Genomic DNA, 18,808 nt, shown 5'->3' with positions numbered 1-18,808 from the left:
GCCACAATTCATGATCAAGTGTCTCAGCACGTTTATTATCGATCCACTACTCTCAATTTTTAACTGTGTCTTAACACAGCACTACTTTCCCCCTCTCTGGAACAGATATGCTGTGAGGCCACATCCTAAATGCCAATCTGCATCCCTCATTAAACAGTTCAGGCCAATCTCTTGCTCTTCCAGCCTCTTGAAACTTATGGAGAAGGCATTACTTTCAACCATCAGCAATCAAATCTTGCTTCAAAAACCCCCACAAATTCACTGTGCCATTCCCGGAAGATCCACAGTCACCAATTTAACATCCATTACCAGCACCATTCTCAGAGCACTAGAAGCTAAAGCAGAACTTGCCGTCACATACGTTGACCTGGCAGCTGCCATCAACTCAGTCAGCATTCCCTCGCTCATTCACCTCCTAGAAAATTACTTCCATACAAAAGGTGACATGTTGTGGTTTATCACAACTCTGCTATCAGACAGAATCATTGTTCTTACAGCTGATCAAAATATAATCTCAAGAAAAATCACTGCGGGCATTTCCCAAGGCGGAGTTCTCTCCGGAGCATTATTTACTGCAGTCAATATTCCATTTGTTCAAGAGAGAGAAGACATATTCTGCTATGCTGACGATATTAAGCTACACACCCAGATTAACCCCAGCGAAGATATCTCAAAAATTAATGAAAACATCAATCGAAAGCTACACGACTTAAAATCCTATCTCCATCAATTTGCACTACTTATTAATTCTGCAAAATCAGCCCAAATTATCTTTTCGTTGAAGCACCAACCCACTGAAGTCATTATTATTATTTTATTTTATTTTTTTATTTATTTCTATATGCATGCAGGGTCTCCGAGGTCCCAATTTTAAAAACCCAGTAGTGCATCATCATTTATGACAATTTTTTACATATTTTTTTCCAGTTAGTAATATTGTTTAGTTTGCAAAACTAAAATATTGTAATTAATAATCATATTTGCTATTTATAAAAAGAAAAAAAAACATTTATTCTGGTTTGTTTTTGGTTTGACACTTATTTTTGAAGTTTATAACATAGCTTCTAATAGAAAAATTTTCTTTGAAATTTGCAAAGCCAAATACATATCGAAGAAAGAAAGATTTTATAACAATACAAATTTCAGAAACAATCCATTACGAGTAGCAGTCCATCTTATCTTATCTTGAGTATAATAGAAAAAAGCGCACACTTTTTTCTTTTTTACTCAAGAAAAGTAAAGTTTCAGTTTGACAACACCCTTTATAACATGGTTGCCAATAACTTTTTTTTCTTTAAATTTTGTTACAAGATCAAATGCACATCCAGGAAAGGTGCTGTAGTAATATCATTTTTGAAAAACAATTCTGTTAGTAACACAAACTTCTTATTTTTTATCCACTGCACAATGTGGTGTTTTCTGTTTAACTATAGATTTCACAATTTATAATGCTGCTTCCAAGAGATGAATTTCCTTGAAATTTTGTTAGTAGTCTAATTCTGAAGAAAGAATATATAATTTTGTTTAAAAAAAAAAAAAAATTCATCTTGAGAGCATGAGTTTTTTTTTTTTTTTTTTTTTTTTTATTTGTATGAGGTTATAACCTATTTCTTTTCTATTACCAACATAAACAAGTTGGAGCATTAAGTAGTCGTAGCAAATCGTCTACGGCTACTGCATCCTTGATCACACTTCTGTCTCATATGCTAGAATAATTCAACAAATGAGGAAGCTTCATTCAGAAGTGAGCCTTAGTGAGGACAGTTCCCACTTATTTACATTGGGAATAAACTAAAGGCACCTCCGTAGCCAGTGCGTAGCACACGCTTCTTGATTAGACTGGGGTTCAAGCCCATGACCACCAAATACGGAGGATGCGGAAAGGTCAGGGAATGATCACCGCATATCCCCAGAGCAATATGGCCTTAGTTGCTAATGCTCCTAAAAACTAAATAACAAGCAAACAATAAACTAAAAAAAAGCTTAGTTAATAAATTTGCATTTACTATTAAAATTAAGAAAATAAACTTGTATTTTGTTATTCACAATTAGCAAGAATATATATTTTTCTAAAGAAAACATAACACAACCCTCTATAATATCTTATTAAAAATTGACCTTAAATTGCATCAGCAGTTTGAAGATACGTAACTGTTTCTTGAAGCCTGGCATTCTGAAAGATATTTTTCACAGTGAGTTAAGAAAATCAATTAATTTTTTCAATTTCTTTTGCATTTTGTTTACTCTATTGCACAAATACCAGAAGTTTCCTGGGGGGAGGGCCTTCTGCAAGGGCATAGAAAGAGAATTTGCAAAATGTGAATATGTGAGAGGGTTTTGAAAAATTTCTGGCTATCAAATTTTTTTTATTTGAAAATGAAATAAATGTGATAATATTAAATTACAAACATTCATATGCATGTGTCCTAATATTTGAGTAATATCTTAATTTTTTTTAAGATTTAAAAAATGTCATGTCCACTGAAACCAGTAGCTTCACAAAAGAAGAGAGCCATGCAGTGATGAAATATCTTTTTTGATTGGACTGCCTGGAAAGCAGGTTTAAGATATGATGGAATATACCATAAAATATTGGTGTAGAGATCAATAGATAGCTCGTAAAAGAAAAACTATGCTCGTAGTGTAAAGGCATTGATTTAAATGTATCTCATATTGTGACTACCTTCACAATGAGTTACCATGTATTGCACTACCTCGAATAAGTAACACTTCACTAATAGAGAAGACTATTGTTACTTATTCTCTGGGTGCCGTCTGGGTGGTGGTGCTCACCACCCAGACGGCACCATTTCAATGCTTGATGGCCTATTGTCAGTGAGTGGGCAGGTACCCTGGTGTTGCAATCATGCCAACCCAGTTGTGAAGTTAATTTCACAATATCAGAGATGCCAAAAGGTGTACGAAATAATACTGTATTAAAATATAAATGCAGAAGGCATAATATGATATGAGCTTAAAATATATTTTATACAGCAGGCCCCCGTTATAACTCGGTTTGCTTTACGCTGATTCGCTATAACGCTGTTCTTATATTATAACCCCTATCTGACTATAACGCTGTCATAGATCACTATAACGCTCTTTTACAGATTGTATTTTTGGCATATTTAATGAAATCGTTTCATTTGGTGTAGTCGACCGCTTGAAAATGAATAGCAAAACAGCATTAAAACGTTTCCCACGCCGACTTGAGAAATTTTCCCATGCTCAGTGAAATTCTTGCACGCTAATTTAATTGTAGTACAGTCACTTGTTACGTAGTTCCGAGATCAACATTTTAAAAAATGATCAAGTATATTGCTTGAAATATTTGCGTTATATGCATTTATCCGAAGTATAGTCATCACTCAGTACCGTATTAGACATCGTGCGAAACGAACAGTTTACTTGAACATTGTATCATAATTGATGCAACCAACACAGTTACATTTTCGAAGAGTTAATAATGGCCGATAAGAATGAAAAATCAACGTCTGAGCGCAGTACGAAGACTATAAATGTAAGAAAAAGACTGAATTTGAAAATCAAATTAGACGTTTTGAAGCAAATCGATTCCGGTCAAAGACAAGCGGGATGTGTGCCATAATTTAGGACTGGCAAGTTTAACTGTAAGAACAATTATAAAAAAAAAAATTAATTTTAGCAGCGGGAAAGATGGCTGTTCCACTGCAAGCAACTAGGGCTAGGCCGACTATTAGGATTGAAATGGAAAAGACTTTATAACTAATTTTATTGAAGATATTATCCAATGCAGAATTCGGTTAAATTAATATTATAAAAGAGAGAGAGATTAGCCAATATGATGATCTGAAGAAAACTCACCTAAAAAAAAAAAATGTGGAACCATTTAAAACTAGTAGGGGCTGGTTGAATAGATTTAAAATCCAGGAAGAAACCGCAAGTGCAGATTAAGGAGCCGAAACTTTCAAAAAAGAACTTGTTAAAATTATTGAAGAGGGGTATTATGTGTTATACTTCTCAACAAGTTTTTAACATAGATGAAGAAAGACTTTTGTGGAAATGAATGCCTAAAAGAAGTTTCACGTTGAAAGAAGAAAAAAACATCCCAGGTTTCAAAGCGGCGAAGGATTGGTTGACTTTATTGTTGGGTGGTAACGCTGCGGGGGATTTAAAATTAATACCCCTTTTAGTTTATTTGGAAGAGGGCCAAAGTTAAACCCAAAATCGACACATTTTTCATGATTAAATTCATCAATTAAATTAACTCAATTAAATTCACGATTTTAATTGAATTTTAAGTTTAATTTTGATACGTAGGTAGTTCCACATAATTATATACGTATATAATGCAGAATATTTTATATGTACAAATATTTGAATATTAAATATTTTGACCGATATTTGTGCATCTTTTCACTACCGTTTATTATTGATTAGGAAATATCCTATGGCACCGATCGCAACTCACAATCATATGTTACCTTGTGGGAATGCAGCGTTCGCTTAGCACGGATTCACTTAGCGCTCTGTTTTTACGGAACGAATTATCAGCGTTAAGCGGGGGTCACCTGTAGTATAGTAAATATACTATATAAGATATTTTATATTTAGTGTTTTCATTTTTCTTTAAAATAATTTTCATTTGGTTTTTTCAGATCCTGTATTTCCTTTGTCTTTTCTAATAAATAGTTGGGTTCCTGGAATGTTGGATGCTATGTTTCAGGCAACATTTCTGTGTGCACTTCTTCTGTTTTGGCTTTGTATTTACCATGGCATCCGACAGGTTTGTCTAAATTTTTCTTTTGTTTTTTGTGTTTGTTTTTTAAATATACATTCAAGTGAAATTTAACTGTATCTTCTTCACACTTCCATGTAGTTGGTAATTTGGCATACAGTCCTAATTACATTTTGTGAAGAGAAATATTTATAAATAATGTACTATTTCACTCGTCAAAAATATTTAATGATAATAAAAAAAAAAAAAAAGGATCCAATGTAACTTAGAATACCACCATTTTAGTTATAATTATTATGTCAAGTGTGATGATACTTTGGAAATTCTGGATATTTTCTGTGTGCAAGCTGTTTCTTGTGTGTACCTTTTTATTCTATGTGATAAATTTACTCCGTGGTTGTAAAGTAAGAGCATAAATAATGAAATTTGATAATACTCTGTAGGGAAATTCAAAGTGTTTTTTTCCAATTTGAAAATTTTTTGTGACTAAACCAATAAATATACAATGAATTTTTTTTTAAATTAGTTTCTATTTCAATTAATCAGTTTCTTTCCATACATTTAATAGCAAATCAGACTGACCCCCTTGCAATAGTTTCACATATCCTTTCTTTTAAAAATACCTATCTTTTATAAATATCCTTTAGACTTACCTACAAAGCAGAAAGAAGGTAAGATTGATGAACAAAATGCTGAGGAATGTATTCTGAGTCCATTCCAGGGATCAGAAAGCTCATTTAGAAACGTTATAATCATCTTTTAAAAATTTAATAGTATACTGTCTTTCTGAAACAAAACATACAGTTTGTCCTCTGAGGGCATAAATCAAAGCTCTGACATGTTAAGGTAGTTAATACCAGGGATCATCCATTCAGCAAAGAAGAATGGTCCATATACAGGGTGGCCATAATTAGGTATCCCTATTCAGAGCTCTCTGTAGCTCTAAGTAATAAGCGGAATGCCACCAAAATTAGTAAGTAAACTATTCAAGGCATGGGGAGAAGGATCCCGTGAAAAAAAAAAAAGTTCCAAAATCTACCAATAGGAGATCATATAGCACTGTACAAGAGGAAAGACATGGCAAAGTACCAACAAATAAATAATTAAGACAAACCTTAATGAAATTACAAATTTTTATTTGTGCTCTTTGCAAAAAAACAGAAAGAAACAACTAAACTGACAGAGGAAATGGTTTCACAGCTCCAAACTCACTCACAGTTTACTCCCAATGGTCGATGATGTCGCTGATGGTGGAGTTGGTTTTCAATGTGATTACCATTGTTTTGGACCAGAAATTGCATGCAATGTGCAGTGTGCTCCACTGCAGAATGCAACATCTCTGGAGTAATGTTCTGCACATGTTGCATTACATTGTCCTTTAAGACAGCCAGATTAGGGACACTTCCTCAATAGACATTTGCCTCGAGGTGACCTTACAGCCAAAAATCACACGGTGTAAGGTCAGGTGAATGCGGTGGCCATGCAATGGGAAACAAATAACTAATGACTCTTTCTGCAGTAAAGTGCAAATTTTCTGCTCTCTTAGGTGCCTTATTTTTTAGTTTGGATTTAAAACTTTAGTGCAATTCATTTGTAATTTCATTAAGGTTTGTCTTAGTTATTTATTTGTTGGTACTTTGTCATGTCTTTCCTCTTGTACAGTGCCATATTATCCCCTATTGGCAGATTTTGGAACTAATGTTTTTTTTCATGGGATCCTTCTCCCCATGCCTTGAATAGTTTATTTACTAATTTTGGTGGCATTCCACTTATTACTTAGAGCTACAGAGAGCTCTGAATAGGAATACTTTAATTATGGCCACCCTGTACTTTGTCAGCACTGAAAGCATAAAACACTTAAGGCTATCTATAAACATTGTTAATCATCAGTAAGTGAATTCATTATCCAAAAACAAACTTTATATTGCACTTGTATTTGTACACTAGAATGCATTATCAAAGGTGCAGTTGTGAGTATTAAGGATAAGACATTTTTCTTAGAACTCTCCCCAGTTGTTTGGGGAACATTCAGTTTGCAAACAATATAATACATAATTTGATTTTTAACAAAAAACAAATGTATTGTGAAGATGCTTAGGCCACTCTGGGTTTCTTTTGCAGATGCAACCATTATACATAAATGATTGATATCATATATGAATGGAATGCCCACTTAAATATCCTACACCCATTTTAGTACAAAAATTATTCTAGAAAGCAGAATCTCTCATACACTCATCAACACTTGAGTAGTAGAGAATATTAAGTATATTATTCACCTATGATTTTTACCTTCTCAGCACAGTAAACATGCCACACATTTCAAAAAGGCTGTGGCAGTATAGCGATTTTTGCCACTTGTTCATCATTTGGAGATGGTTAAATCCTGTTGGTGACTGAAGGAATTCTTAAAGGTCGCCTCAGTTGGGACTGTAGTTAGTTGGTCTCAGGCAGAGGGGGAATAGGTCCCCCCCATGAATTATTCCAGATTTTTCAACTCACAAAACATGCAGGTAGATCCATGAATATGCAATTGTATAAACATAATATACAAAACTGTCAGAACATGACACACCACAAGAATTGGCATATTATTGCCAGACTAGTTGCTGCACCAAAAATTACCAGTTGTAACAACATCCCAAAAATAACTCCTCGTCGTGAGTTCACTGTTTATCATTTAGATTAGCAGTAGTTGTAAATTATAGAGGAATAAAATTACATTTCTATAGAGAAAAAATTATGAATGTACCCATAAATCAGAATGAAATATAGGTTTAGTCATGACTTCTCTGATCTTGTTGGCTGCTCTGGACCACAAACAGAAAATTTATTTATTAGATGTACATAGGTGTAGTTCACAGTATTAATTCATTGATTTATTTTATGACATGCTCTTAGGCAAGTGATATGATCACTGTGTTCTAAAGAGGCTTAATGGTTTGTAGATGCTCCTCTTGGGATGTGTAACATAGTTGTAGAAATAGGATTGCTGAAAAGCAGAATTACTGCTGTATCAGAGATATGCAAAGATTGATGGAATACCTGAAAGAAGTACTCCTTCCAGGTATTGGGCCACTTGATGTCAATGGGTTAACTGTTGATGACCTTGCTTAGGTTGCCGACAAACTAAATAGGTATTTTGCATCTACATTCACACATGAAGAGTTCTTTAGAGAAGGGGATACCAGAAGTTTATTAAACTCTAATGGGGAGCTAAATTATTTTGTGATAACTGAAAGGAAATGGTGTGCTATTCTACTCAGGGTAATGGAAAATAAAAAAGACCTGGGAGTAATCATGCAGCCAGATATGAAGTTCTGTGAGCAGTGCACACAGGCTGCCAGGACAACTCATGGGGTTTTGTCAGTGATATACAGAACTTTGCTAGCAGGGATAAGGAGGTGACTATCCCTTTGTACAAGGACATGGGTAGGCCACATTTTGAGTGCTGTATACAGTCTGAGGGACTCATTTTAGGAAGAATGTAGATCTGCTGGAACAGGTGCAGAGAAGGGCAACCAAATTGGTGAAGGAAACAAAAGAGTGCTCTTACCAAGAAAGCTTCGGTTCTACAAATTGCAGCATCGAGAAACTAGGCACCTTCTGGGAGATCTGATTGAGGTGTTTAAGATGAATGGATTGAGTAAGCTAAATGTTGATGCCATTCTTCCTCTCTGTTATTTGGTTTTTAGGAGCATTAGCAACTAAGGCCATATTGCTCCGGGGATATGCAGTGGTCATTCCCTGACCTTTCCGCATCCTTCATATTTCATGGTCACGGGCTCAAACCCCGGTCTAATCAAGAAGTGTGTGCTATGCACTGCTGCTCCTGCCACCTGGCTACGGAGGCTCCTTCCTCTTTCTGAGACTACACACATGAGGGGGCATAAATTCAAGTTGAGGAAGGATGGTTTCAGGATGCGAACTTCCATCTGTTGTAGAAGTGGGTGGTTTGATTAAATTCAAGGAAGAACTAATGAAATTTTTGGAGACAATGGATGGTTGAAGTGTGTAGGGTTTTCTTTATAATTATTATGAGTCATATGGTGCAAGGAAACCTGAGGCTTATGCTGCACCAGCCAAAAAATATTTCTGAGTCACCCAGAGAGAGAGAGAGAGAGAGAGAAGTAGAAGAGAATCAGCAAGAAAGAGAAGAATGATGATATCCAGCTCAGAACCGTGGTTGTGCCAAGCCCATACTCACCAGATGTGAGCCCCTGGGGTTGGCTGATGCTTTATAACTTTGCTTTCTTGTATCGTTTGCTATTACTAACACTAATACTAATATAGATTGTGAAAAACACTGCTTGACTCTCATCATTCGGCAAGTGCATTAGATACTTGCTGTTCATTATTTGATTATTTGTACAAATTTTCTAAAACTGAGGTCAGACTCATCAATGTTACTTCAGTGGTAGGAAAAATCACGGAGGTAGTAATAGTAATGGAGGCATGTGATACAAGAAAGCAAGTGTATGAGCTTATGTAGCATCAGCTAAAAAAAAAAAAAAAATTTACACATCCATTCCCTCTAAACGTTTGTGCAGTTCCTCCTTGAATGTATTTAAGCTATCAACTTCCACAACAACAGATGGAAGTTTGTTCCAGCAATTAACCACCCACTAGCTAAAGGCAAATTTCTGCATGTTCCCTTAATAACTCCCTATTCTACTAATGTCTTTCCTCAATTTGAATTTATGCCCCCTCATCTTCAAAACCTGAGCAAGCAGAAGAATCCCATCAGAATTCAGTGTGCTCAACCCATTCAAGACCTTATACACCCCAATCAGATCACCTCGCAGGTGCCTAGTCTCAAGCCACTGCAATATGCAGAACTTAAACCTTTCTTGGTAAGAGAACCCCTTCGATCCCTTCTCAAATCTTATTGCCCTTCTCTGTACATGCTCAAGCAACTCTACATCCTTCCTAAAATGGGGTTTCCAGACCCGTATGCAGTACTCAACACGTGGCCTGACCCTTGCCTTATACAAAGGGATAATCATCTCCTTTTCCCTACTAGCAAAATTCCTATATATCATTGAAAATACCCCCATGACCTGCTCTGACAGCCTGTTTGCATTGCTCAGAAAACTTCATATCTGACTGCCCCATCACTCCCAGGTCTTTTTCATTTTCTACCACCCTAAATGTAGTACCACACAGTTGGTACATTTCTCTGGGGTTACTTCTACCCATATGCAGTACTTTGCATTTGTTAATGTTAAACTTCAGTTGCCACTTCTCAACCCAGCTGCCCAAATATTCCATATCCTGTTGCAATAGCACACTGCCATTAATGTCATTAACAACCCTGCCAATCTTCGTACCATCCAAAAACTTCAACATTAAGCCTGATATACCTTCATCAATATCATTGATAAATATACAAAACAACAGAGGGCCCAACACTGAACCCTGAGGGACTCCACTAATAACATCAGTCCACAAAGAGCAGCATCCATTGATTACCACTCTCTGTCTTCTCCCACTCAACCACCCTTTTATCCATTGTAGCAAATTGCCCTTAATGCCATACTACTCCAAATTGTACAGTAGTCTTCCATGTGCAACAGTGTCAAAAGCTTTCCTGAAATCCAAGTAGTATGATATCAAAATTATTTTTTGCATCCAGTTCCTTTGTAACCACATCATAGTATCTAACCAAATTTGTCAGACAAGACTTTCTCTTAACAAACCCATGCTGTGTCTTAACTATTACTGCAGTTTTGTCTAGGAGATCTTGCAATGCTTCTTTAACCAGTGACTTCATTATTTTCCCAGGAACAGAAGTTAAATTAACTGGTCTGTAATTACTCGTGTCACCCTTAGATCTCCTTTGTGGATTGGAATTACATTTGCACATCTTCAGTCCGTGAGGACTTTCCCCGAGTCCAAGGATGCTCTCATAATTATGGCTAAGGGGTTACGTACTTCCTTTGCCGGGTTCTTTAACATAACTGGATAGATCCCACCCATCCCAGGTGCCTTCAACAATTTCTCCTCCACTGTGCCCTCAGTTATTACAAAAACGTTAAGCACCCTATTATAGTTTGATAAACTTCTGGCATTTTGTTCCCTTAATAACTCCTTGTGGCTTTTTTTTTTTTTTTTTTTTTTTTTTTGTAATGAAACCCCAAACACGACAGGTATTAGAATCTATAATACTTAGTACCGTGCTTCAGTTGGAGGTTGAGATGAGAGAAGATATTTATTGACATTAGACTTGAACTTCTGTAGACTGTAAATTTCAGGAAATACATATGAAGGAAGGTTGTTCCGGAAAATGGCAGTTGAATGAATAAACAGGGTAGATGAAAAGTTGGTTCTGTGAGTTTGAAGTTGGACAGTAAATGAATGGTGGTTGGTGGCAGCACGTGTTCAGACTGTTTTGAAAGAAAGAGTGGGAATTATAGAAGCCAATTCAGAAGAACAGTGCCCATGGAAGTATCTGTAGAAAAGGCATGCAGCAGAAACAGTACGCCTATGAGACAGCGAGTGGAGAGACTCGCTGTCTCTAGAAGCCTCAGAGAGGTTTTGGGGGTACTGCCCCAGATGTGGGAACAATATTCCATGGTAAGGTAGATTTGCGATTTGTACAGAGTCAACAGCTGTTTGGAAGAAAAGTAACGCCAAGAGCGAAAGAGAAAACCAAGTTTCTTAGATGCAGAGGAAGCAGTATTTGTAATGTGCTTGTGCCAAAAGAGATTAAAAGTCAGGGTAATCCCCAAAAGAGATATATCAACTTGCCTAGAAATCAGTGTCACCAAAGATAAGCATAGGAGCAGAAGAATCCTTTTTGCAAAATATAAGACAAGACTGAGTTTCAAAAGGATTGAATCAACTAAGTTGTCTCTGCCCCACTGAAGAATTACCTGGAGATTGGCATTTGACGAATTGTTAGTGGATATTCGAGAAGTTGAAGCTGATTGAGCAGGGCAATATTTCTCAAAATAGAAAGTGGAATGCAATGTGCTGTCATCGGCAAAGCTATGGATAGAATTTCCAGTCAATAGAGGAAGGTCATTAATATACAAGAGATAAAGAGTGGGTGAAAGAACTGGACCTTGGGGGGACACCAGCATTAGTGGAGAAGTTAGAAGACAAAGAACAATCTACCATTACCCTCAGTGAGCAATCACAGAGAAAACTGGATAGCCAATTACTAAAAACAGTTGGCAAACCATAAGATGGAAGCTTGTTTAGAAGACCTTTATGCCAAACACGATCAAAAGCCTTTGAGATATCAAGAGCAACTACTTGTGTTTCACCGAACCTTTCCATTGAATTAGTCCATAAATGGGTAACATAAGCCAGAATATCACCAGTGGATCGACACTGACGGAATCCATACTGGGATTGTTGATCAGACGGAAAGTTTTTAGGTAGTTTAAGAGTTGGTGGTTAATTGGTTTCTCCATTACTTTAGAAAGAATAGAAGTAATTGCAATAGGACGATAATCAAAAAAAAATTGGATGGGAGGGATTTCTCACCCTTTTTTAGGAACTGGCTGGACATGAGCAAATTTCCATGCAGAACGAAAAACACCTTTGGAATAAGAAAGTGAAAAAAGGCCGCAAAGAATAGGAGTAAGTTCAGGAGCACAGGTTTTGAGAACAAGTGGAGAAATACCATCGGGACCTGTAGCTTTCTTAGCATCAAGATTCGTCAAAATCCTTCTGACATCCTTTTGACTGAAGACCACAGGAGGCATTGAATGGAGCATGTTGGGAATGGTGGGAGGTGTTTTATCAAGATCATTAATACATGAGTTGGAAGAAAAATGGGATGCTAGCAGGTCATATTTATCCTTGGCTGAAGTGACAATAGAGCTAACTGGTTTTAACAGAAGTGGGAGCAGATATGGGCAAAAATTGTGGCCAATAGTTTTAGCAAGAGAGCAGAATGCTCGGCTACCATTAGGGCAAAAAGCAAGTTTTGTACTCTTAGCCTGTTCAAAATCTAGTTTGGGATGATTAATAACTGCTTTACAATTGTTGAGAGCTTTGGTGTAGGCAGAAAATGAAACTAAAGAATTGGAAACAAGCCAATTACGATATGCAACATTCTTTTCTTGAACAGCCTTAGCACATTTATTGGAAAACCAAGGTTTAGATAAAGGACGAGATTTTAAAGTGTAGTGTGGGATAAAGGATTCCATTCCTACAAGAATAATTTCGCTGACATGATCTGAGCAAACGTTGACATCAGAAGTTTTGAAACCGTAATCTGACCAAGGAAAAGAAGAAGAGAAATCTCGCAGGTCATCCCATTTTGTATTCTTGTAATGCCAAACAACACGAGGTTGGGAATTGTCATGAGATAAAAGCTCCATTGGAAAAAAGACAATCACCAAGTTGTGGTCTGAGGTGCCTAAAGAACCATTCATTTTGACCATGTACTTAGAAGGGTAGTTTGTGAGAAAAGATCAAGCTTGTTGGCTGTATGGTTAAGATTGTCCTGTAGGTAAATGAACAATCTGTGTAAGGTCATTAGTAATTGAAAAAGCCTCAGCATCTCAACCAGCTGGGTCGGTGTGACTAAAAAATGGAAGCCAGCTGGAGTTGTGAACATTAAAATTGCCAAGTAAAATTACTTCACTGTTAGGAATGTTGGACTGGAGAAAGTCATGTTGCAAAGAGAGGAAGTCAAAGAGCTCCAAGTGATTAGTGGAGTTGGGAGAACGGTAGAGACAACAGATGAATTTCATAGAATGAGGTATTAGTATTAGTAACGGCCACATGGTGCAAGAAAGCCTATGACTTATGTTGCACCATCCAAAAAAAAAAAAAAAAATCAGAACAAAACAATGATAAAAAAAAATAAATAAATAAAATAAATAACTAAATAATAATAATTAATAAAAAAAAAAAAAAAAAAAGGAAATTAAACCTACATCCTATACACTTCCCTTACCCGAAAGTACTATCCAGATGACCTTTGAATTTCCCCAAACTGTTGGCCTCTACCACCCATGAAGGCAACTTATTCCAGTAATTTATAACTCGCTGGCTAGAATAAAACTTCCTGCAGTCCAATCTAAACATTTCCCCCCGTAACTTTAATTTATGTCCCCTAGTTCTAGCATCATTTATAATCTTGAAAATTTTTTCCTCATTCATTTTACTGATGCCTCTCAGAGTCTTAAACACCTCAATCTAGACCCCTCTAAGGTGTCTAGTTTCCAAACTCTGCAACCCACATATTCGAAGTCTTTCTTCATAAGGATGCCCTTTTGCCGATCTCACCAGGCATGTTACCCTTCTTTGCACCCTTTCAAGAAGCACGATGTCTTTCTTTAGGTGTGGTCTCCATACTTGAACACAGTATTCCAAGTGTGGTCTAACATAAGCCTTATACAATGGGATTATCATGTCCCTATCTCTACTTGCAAAAGTTCGATAGATCATCGATAGGACACCATGGGCCTTCCTTGCAACCTGTTTACAATGCTCAGAGAATTTCATGTCTGGCCGTATCGTAACACCCAAGTCCCTTTCCTCCAGTACTGGGTTTAGTTGAACTCCACCAAGTGAATAAACATCACGCCCTCTATCCCTTCATCAATGTCGTTTATGAAAATTGAAAGCAACAGTGGTCCTAATACTGATCCTTGGGGAACCCCACTTCTTACATCAACCCAATCTGAGGAATAGCCATTTATCACAACCCTCTGCCTCCTGCCCTGAAGCCATCCTTCTATCCAAGGATTTTCCCAGTGATTCCAACCTGTTTCAGCTTATAAAGCAACCGCTCATGTGGGACTGAGTCAAAAGCTTTGCTGAAATCTAAATAAACAATCAATGTCGAAATTATTCCCTAAATCCAGCTCGTGAGTGACCCTTTCGAAATAGCGAACCAGATTTGTTAAACATGATTTTCCCTTTACAAAACCATGCTGAGTATCCTTGAGAATTTCAATTCAATCCAAATGATTCTGAATTCCACCCATTGATCATTGCCTCCATGATTTTCCCTAATACTGAAGTCAGACTGACAGGTCGATAATTTCCAACTTCACTTTTAGAGCCACCCTTATGTATGGGAGATACATTTGCACTTTTCCAATCCAAGGGAATCTCCCCAGAGTCTAGTGATGCTCGCATAATTAGCCTCAATAGTTCAATGCACTCGCTTGCCACCTCTCTTAAGATTATAGGCTATATTCCATCAACTCCAGGAGCCTTACTGGTCTGTAGGCTCGAAAGTTTTTTCATTAAATAATCTTGCGAAATTTCAATATCATTAATTACATATTTTTTAACTTTGCTCCCACAATTTCCCATTGCCACAAAAGGCTTTTCATTTGTAAATATTGATGCAAAATAACTGTTGAGTTCATCTGCAACGGCAGCTGGTGTATTTATTACTATCCCCTTTCCCTTACGTAAAGGTCTGATCTGGTTTGTCCTGCTCTTCTTGGCATTTATATATGTGAAGAATTCTTTATCCCCCCTCTTTGCTCTGTTTGCTAGTGATTTCTCATAAACTGCCTTTGCCTGTCGAACCTTTTCTGTGGCTCTATTACACATCACCTTTTAGCTGTTATAGGCTTCAGTACTTTTTATTGCTCTGTAACCTTTCCATGCCACCTTTTTCTGCTCAGGTAGAGAGATTTTAAGCCAGAGAAGATCGAAAAGAGGAGATTCCAAATTACCACGTCTCTGACAGGGAATATTGGAATGGACATTTGCACAAGTACCACCTTTGAGGCAAAAGGTATCATACAGCAATAATTTGGGCAACTGAGATGAGCAGTAGTTGAATCAACCGATAACTGAGATTCTGTCAGAAAAAGTACATGGGGGTTTGGTAGACTGCAAGTGGAAATGGACATCGTTGAGATTAGAATTGAGACCACATATATTTGTGAAATGAACTAGGAAGTGTTTGGGAGGTTTACATCTTTTTGCAGATAAGCTTACTCTATTAGTTTGACAATTCATGGTGTATTCAATAGTAAGAAAAAATGGGGGGAGGACATGCTGTATGAAGTAATGAAAATTCTGGATATGGCATACACATGGTAAGAATATACACAGATCCTTGACATAACGTGGCCTCGACAATCCCCCCAGCATGCACACTACTCGAACTCCCTCCAGTCACAATGTGGCAGAGTAGAGGTAGCAAAATTATACACTAGCTCAGTGGTTTTTAACCAGGGTGCTGCAACAACATTCCAGGGGTGCCACGTAATTTGGGTTTAAATTACTTAAACTTATTATTATTTTTTAATTTATATATTTATTTCATTATAAAAAGGTGTACAGTATATTTTTAATTTTGTGGTCATCTGTAATTGATGTTTACTTAGTGCCTCTATATAAAGAATAAAATTATATACTGTATATATATAATTTGTATTATGAAATGTAATTTTTATAACTATATTATTATAATAAATATCATATAACATATTTTTTATATATATATATAATTTTTATATATTATTTACACACACACACACACACACACACACACACACACACACACACACACACACACACACACACACACACACACACACACAGAATCAGATCTAATAGGCAGAAAATTGAGTATGGGTGCCGCAAAATAAAATAAATTACTTAGGGGTGCCGTTTTTAACAAAAGGTTGAAAACCACTGCACTACTTGATCCAGAAGCCTCCATAAGAGTTACCAATAGGTTCAGTCCGGTGTCCTAACTAGTGGCTGGCCTGCGAACACCGTTTTAGAGTTGTACCCTCGAAATGTAAGGAAGATTGGATCTCGCCATAATGTCCATCATAACCTCAAAAGTCATCAGTCATACTGCATGATGGAAAAGATTGGGAAGGGTTAACCAGAACATGGGTTCCAGCACTTCAAGCCTCCAATAAGCAAAGTGGTGGTATTGCACTTGTTGATGAGAGTCGTCTACCACCTGGTATTGCCTAGTAACACAGAGGGGCAGAATTTCTCCATGTGTTGTGGGCACCACACCTCGACCCCTGCTTACATTGGTCACACCTGGTTGGTCACCCACAGTGTGCTTGTTGCATGGGGGGTTATACCCAGGATTACTAACAGTCCCACCATCATGAAGGTGCAAGCAGAGATTTGGCTGTCACAGACCATCCGGACTGCACCGAAATTGGGTCCACTTGACTTGAATATCACCCGAATATCAATTCCATCAGCGTTTTAGACTGTTCGTAATCCTGGGTATAACCTCCATGCACAAGCACAAGTACCCAGGTGTGAACCAACGTAAGCAGGGGTCGAGGTGTACCGCCCACACCACATGGAGGAACGCTGCCCCTCTATGTTACCAGGCAGTACTAGGTGGTAGATGACTTATCAACCGGTGAAATACCACCACTTTGCTTATTGGAGGCTTGAAGTGGTGGAACCCATGTTTAGTCTCTAGAGCTAAGTTCCGGTCAACCCTTCCCTGTCTCTTCGATCATACAGTATCATTGATGACTTTTTGAGGTTATGATGAACGTCGTGGCGAGATCCAATATTCCTTACATTTCGAGGGTACAGCTCTAAAACGGTGTTCGCAGGCCGGCCGCTAGTTAGTACACCGGACCGAACCTATTGGTAACTCTCTAGGAGGCTTCCGGATCAGCTAGTGTATAATCTTGCTACCTCTACTCTGCCAGATGGTGACTGGAGGGAGTCCGAGTAGTGTATATGCGGGGAGCATTGTTGAGGCCACGTTATGTCAAGGATCTGGGTATATTCTTACCATGTGTACGCTATATCCAAAAATTTCATTACTTCATACAGCATGCCCCAGCCACTTTTTCTTACTATTGAATACACCATGAATTGTCAAACTAATAGAGCAGGCTTATCTGCGAAAAGATCTAAACCTCCCAAGGACTTCCTAATTCATTTCACAAATATACGTGGTCTCAATTCTAATCTCAACGATGTCCATTTCCACTTGCACTCTGCCAAACCCCATGTACTTTTTCTGACAGAATCTCAGTTATCGGTTGATTCAACTACTGCTCATCTCAGATGCCCAAATTATTCGCTGTATGATTCCTTTCGCCTCAAAGGTGGTACTTGAGCATATATCCATTCTGATATTCCCTGTCAGACACTTGGCAATTTGGAATCTCCTCTCTTTGATCTTCTCTGGCTTAAAATCTCTCTGCCTCGTTGTGTCAAATTCATCTGTTGTCTCTACCATTCTTCCACCTCCACTAATCACTTGGAGCTCTTTGACTTTCTCTCTGAGGCGCCTCCGTAGCCAGGTGGGAAGAAGCAGCAGTGCGTAGCACACGCTTCTTGATTAGAACGGGGTTCAGATCCGTCACCACCAAATACAGAGGATGCGGAAAGGTCAGGGAATAACCACCGCATATCCCGGGATCAATATGGCCTTAGTTGCTAATGCTCCTAAAAAAAACCCAAATAACAATAACTTCCTCTCTTTGCAACTTGACTTTCTCCAGTTCAACTTTCCTAACAGTGAGGTAATTTTCCTTGGTGATTTTAATGTCCACAACTCCAGCTGTCTTCCGTTTTCTAGTCACACCAACCCAGCAGGTCGAGATTCTGAGGCTTTTGAAATTACTGATGACCTAGCACAGATTGTTCATTTACCTACAAGAATACCGGACAATCCTAATCATACAGCCAATACGCTTGATTTTTTCTCACAAACAACCCTGCAGTACACTGTCGAAGTGAGAGGTCCTTTCGGCACTTCAGATCACAACTTGGTGATTGTCTCTTCTCCAATGGAACCTTTATCTCATGGCTATTCGCAACCTCATGATGTTTGGCATTACAAGAATGCAAAATGGGATGACCTGCGAGACTTCTTTTCTTCGGTCGGATTACTGTTTCAAAACTTCTGATGTTAACGTTTGCTCAGATCAGGTCAGTGAAATTATTCTTCTAGGAATGGAATCCTTTATCCCACACTCCACTTTAAAATCTCATCCTTTATCTAAACCTTGGTTTTCCAATAAATGTGCTAAGGCTGTTCAAGAGAAGAATGTTGCATATCGTAATTGGCTTGTTTCTAATTCTTTAGTTTCATTTTCTGCCTACACCAAAGCTCGCAACCATTGTAAAGCAGTTATTAATCAGTCGAAACTAGAG

The 18,808-nt window shown here is 37.6% G+C and overlaps 1 protein-coding gene across 1 annotated transcript in view; it reads left to right on the top strand.

Annotated features, from left to right (window-relative positions):
* LOC150091460 (transmembrane protein 181) overlaps nucleotides 1-18,808 on the top strand; it is a 162,872-nt gene that overhangs the window by 67,870 nt on the left and 76,194 nt on the right. Inside the window, exon 9 of the mRNA XM_090368503.1 lies at nucleotides 4,638-4,765. Within this exon, the coding sequence (XP_090224629.1) occupies nucleotides 4,638-4,765 (128 nt within the window). The remainder of the gene's footprint in view (nucleotides 1-4,637; nucleotides 4,766-18,808) is intronic.

This window comes from Mastigoproctus giganteus, chromosome 1 (assembly GCF_048544385.1).
Source record: "Mastigoproctus giganteus isolate SK-2022 chromosome 1, ASM4854438v1, whole genome shotgun sequence".
NCBI lineage: Eukaryota > Metazoa > Arthropoda > Arachnida > Uropygi > Thelyphonidae > Mastigoproctus > Mastigoproctus giganteus.
This window is presented reverse-complemented; position numbering and strand designations above follow the sequence as displayed.